The sequence below is a fragment of the Gavialis gangeticus genome, unplaced genomic scaffold, assembly GCF_001723915.1.
Source record: "Gavialis gangeticus isolate Ggan-Ray unplaced genomic scaffold, GavGan_comp1, whole genome shotgun sequence".
NCBI classification, from domain to species: Eukaryota; Metazoa; Chordata; order Crocodylia; family Gavialidae; genus Gavialis; species Gavialis gangeticus.
In genome coordinates, this window is record NW_017728989.1 from 73,696 (window position 1) to 77,106 (window position 3,411).

The window sequence follows — 3,411 nt, forward strand, 5'->3', positions numbered from 1 at the left end:
CCGGGGCCGTGGGGACGGCGCGGTGGGGCCGGGCCGGGGAGCGCAGGCGGGTGGCGGGCGGTGGGCAGCCCGGGGTGGGACCTATGGGCGGTGCGGTCCCTAGGGGCGGGACCTATAGAGCAGGCGGAGGCCGGATGGATCAGGGGTCTGTAGGGGCCTGGAAAGGGGGGGGCTATAGGGGAGCACACAGCGAGGCGGGTCGTAGAGGAGCCTATGGGGGGTCTGTAGGGGATCTGGGGCCTATAGAAGTGGGGTGGAGGGGGCTATAGGGGAGCACGTAGAAGGGCCGGTCGAAAAGCTTACGGGGGGCGCAGAAAGGGGGTCTGTAGGGGTGTTGAGAGACCACAGGGACTGCTGCCCCGCGGGAGGGGCAGGGGGCTTTGCTGCTGCCTTGGGGGGGCATTGCCCCTGGGACTGGAGCAGGTGCCCCTGGGCTGGGGTGAGCTAGCTCCGGGCATCCCTGACCTCCCCCTTCCCTGCAGGGGTCCGCGCTGGCCCACGGGTGCCAGGATGGGCAGCTGGGTGTCCCACGCACTGGGCCTGATGGTGGTGCTGGCGGCAGTGCTGAGCTCTGCGCGGGGCCGGAGGAGCCAGGACCTGCACTGCGGAGGTACCAGGGCCACGGCTGCTCCTTGGGCTGCTGGTGTAAGGCGCTGCGTGGGCACGGAAGGAGATAATTTCCTCACCGCTTTGTTCGTGGGTCCCTGTCCGTGGGCTGCCGGGCCTCCGCTCCCCCCACGGCTCCTTGCCACGGGCACCTGCGTCCTCTCACCCTCTGCCCCATGTTGCAGCTTGCCGGGCCCTGGTGGATGAGCTGGAGTGGGAGATCGCGCAGGTCGACCCCAAGAAAACCATCCAGATGGGCTCGTTCCGCATCAACCCGGACGGCAGCCAGTCAGTCGTGGAGGTAGCATGCACAGCTGGGCCCCGTCTGCGATCGGCGTGGGGGTGTCAAGCTGCTGCTGGGGGGCTGTGCCCGGTTGGCAGAGCAGGGCGCTCCTGGGGCTGCTCTGGGACTTCTGAGTTCTGCTCCTGGCGGGGGGAGGCAGGAGGGGAAGCATGTGGGAGGTCTGGCTTTGCCCTAGCTCCTTGTGGGGCTTGAGGAGTCGTGTCGCATCTGTGTCTCGATTTTGTCAGGGTAAGCAGGGAGACTGGTCTAGCTGCCCCACGGTCTTGCTGCAGGTGCCCTATGCCCGCTCCGAAGCCCACCTGACAGAGCTGCTGGAGCGGGTGTGCGAGAAGATGAAGGAGTACGGGGAGAAGACGGACCCTGTCACCCAGCGCAAGGCATACGTCCGCATCCTCTCCCACGATGGCACCAAGATGGATCTCTCCGAGGTCAAGATAGATGGGGATGTGGTCTCCAGCTTAAAGTTTGCTGTGAGTGGGGAGGGGTCAGGGATGCTCAGTGATGACTGCCCCGCACAGGTGCGCACGGGGGGTCTTCCTGGATGCAGTAGGAGGTGTGGGCTGCCCTCATCAGCCAGGCCTCAGCACCTAGCACTGGGCCTTGCTTGTGGTCCAGCCGGCACAAGCTGTATCTGGCCTTTTCCAGAGGCTTTAGCTCTTTGTGGGGCTTCAGGCTGAGTGACCGTGGGAATCCATGTGTGGCTTAGCCAGCCTTGGAGCGTGAATGGAGCTCAGAGGTGGCAGGCATGTGACCAGCGCTGTTTCCATTGCAGTGCGAGAGCATCGCAGAGGAGTATGAGGATGAGCTCATTGAGTTCTTCTCCCATGAGGCTGAGAACATCAAGGACCGACTCTGCAGCAAGCGCACCGGTGAGCAGGCCCCTCCATTTCCTGGAAGGGAGTCTCTGCTTCCTGCCTCGGTCTCCACAGCCAGGTCACCTCTGGCGCCAAGGGCCTGGCCATAGTACCAAAATGGTGCTAGAACATGTGTGTGCAGTGCTGCGCTGGCCAGCAGCCCCAGGGCAGCTCCTCCGTGTCCACAGCCAGCAGCACATGCTGAAGATGGGGGGCTTGGGCTGCAGAGGCAACACTGGCATCTGGGGCAGATCCAGGGTAGCCCTCGCGGCAATATCGCGTGGGCTCTTATTGGTGCTGGAGGCTGCGATGTGGTTGCAGTGGCTGGGGCCATTCAGGGAGCAATGTCCTGTTCTGCTGAGCTATTTCTGGATGGCAGCGCTGGATGCCAGCCAGTTGGGCAGGGTGAAGGCCACGGTGGCTGGGACAGCAGCTCACCGATGCTGGGTGCTGCTCGCAGGACAGGAGGACAGTCCCTGCCCAAGAGCCTATGGTGTGGGGTCTTGGGAGGAGCATGGCCCAGCGCAAGGGGAGCGCAGGGCACCTGGGCCACTGATGGGCTGTGGTTGAACTCCTCCAGGTGGGTGCTGGCGCTGGGCGTGATCTGCCGCTTGCAGGGCTAAGGGTGGCATTGGCAGCTTTGTTCAAACAACCCTGTTTCCCATTAACTGCAAAGCCGAGGGAGGCACCAGGCAGTCTCTGGGCCAGACAGATCCTGTGCTGGCTGGTGGTTAGGCCCTGTAGGCATCCTGTGACCCGCTGCCATGTCCTCATGCTGGTCCAACCTCTCAATCATGCCGGACACCGGGCTCTGCTTCTGGAAGGGGGGTTCAAAGTTTCTTTCTAAGGCATCTCCCCAGGACTGACCCCTGGCCTGGCCCCTCCTCACCCCCTGCAGCATCTTGCAGGGCAGAAGTTCGTATCGAGGATCCAGGGGGCAGTCCCAGTGCTGATGGCGTGTGTTTTGCCCACAGATCTCTGTGATCATGCCCTGCACGTGCCCCACGATGAGCTGTGATGTAGCAGCCCCAGATTGCGCTGGACAGAGCCGTATAACCGATGCCTTGCACTCCCCCCACTCCCGTGTCACCTGTGCTGTCCTCGGGGGCATCACAACTCCTCGCTGAGGATGGGCAGCCCCGTGTGAGCAGCTCCCAAGCCAGGCAGGAAGGACATTCCCTGCCTGCTTCTTGGGCTCAACTACCTTGGTGCTGTGAGCAGCCCCTTCCTTGCCCATGGGCCCCGTGAGGATGCTGGCTCCTTTGCTGGGACTCTGCTTCCTCCCTTGTCTGGCGTTTTTGTGTCTTATTTATTTTTGCTGCACGTCTGTTGTGTCTGTGTTGCAGCAGGAGCATTGTCTCGGGGCTGGTGAAGGGGACCAGCAGCTAGGACTCCTGGGTTCTCTTCCAGCCTGGAGGCAGAGCAGCTGATAGCCGCCTGGGGCTCTTGGCTCTAATAAGACTGGTGATACAGGACTCCAAGGCTTCATTCCCAGCAGGGGTGTTTTGTGGTGTCTGCCGGAGCCAGGACTTTTGGGTTCCACACTGGCTGTGCCACCATCTCCTTGGGCAAGTCACTTCATCTCCCTGTGACTCAGGTGCGGGAGGGGACCAATGGGGAGGGGCCTGCACAGAAGCCACTCCCTCA

General features: G+C 62.9%; 1 protein-coding gene across 1 annotated transcript; it reads left to right on the forward strand.

The window, feature by feature from the left end:
• The first annotated feature begins 100 nt into the window (after positions 1 to 100).
• On the forward strand, positions 101 to 3,405 carry CNPY2 (canopy FGF signaling regulator 2). Its single transcript, XM_019514375.1, has 6 exons — positions 101 to 145; positions 483 to 610; positions 792 to 907; positions 1,183 to 1,380; positions 1,683 to 1,779; positions 2,739 to 3,405. Exons 1-6 carry the CDS (start codon positions 135 to 137, stop codon positions 2,780 to 2,782), a joined length of 594 nt encoding a protein of 197 aa, XP_019369920.1. The 5' UTR covers positions 101 to 134; the 3' UTR covers positions 2,783 to 3,405.
• Positions 3,406 to 3,411: the final 6 nt, after the last annotated feature.

Bases quoted from the DNA above. Each gene is read 5' to 3' on its own strand.
- CNPY2 (XM_019514375.1), top strand. The intron at 611-791 runs GTACCAGGGCCA...CCCATGTTGCAG, and splicing joins CCAGGACCTGCACTGCGGAG to CTTGCCGGGCCCTGGTGGAT. The intron at 1,381-1,682 runs GTGAGTGGGGAG...TTTCCATTGCAG, and splicing joins TCTCCAGCTTAAAGTTTGCT to TGCGAGAGCATCGCAGAGGA.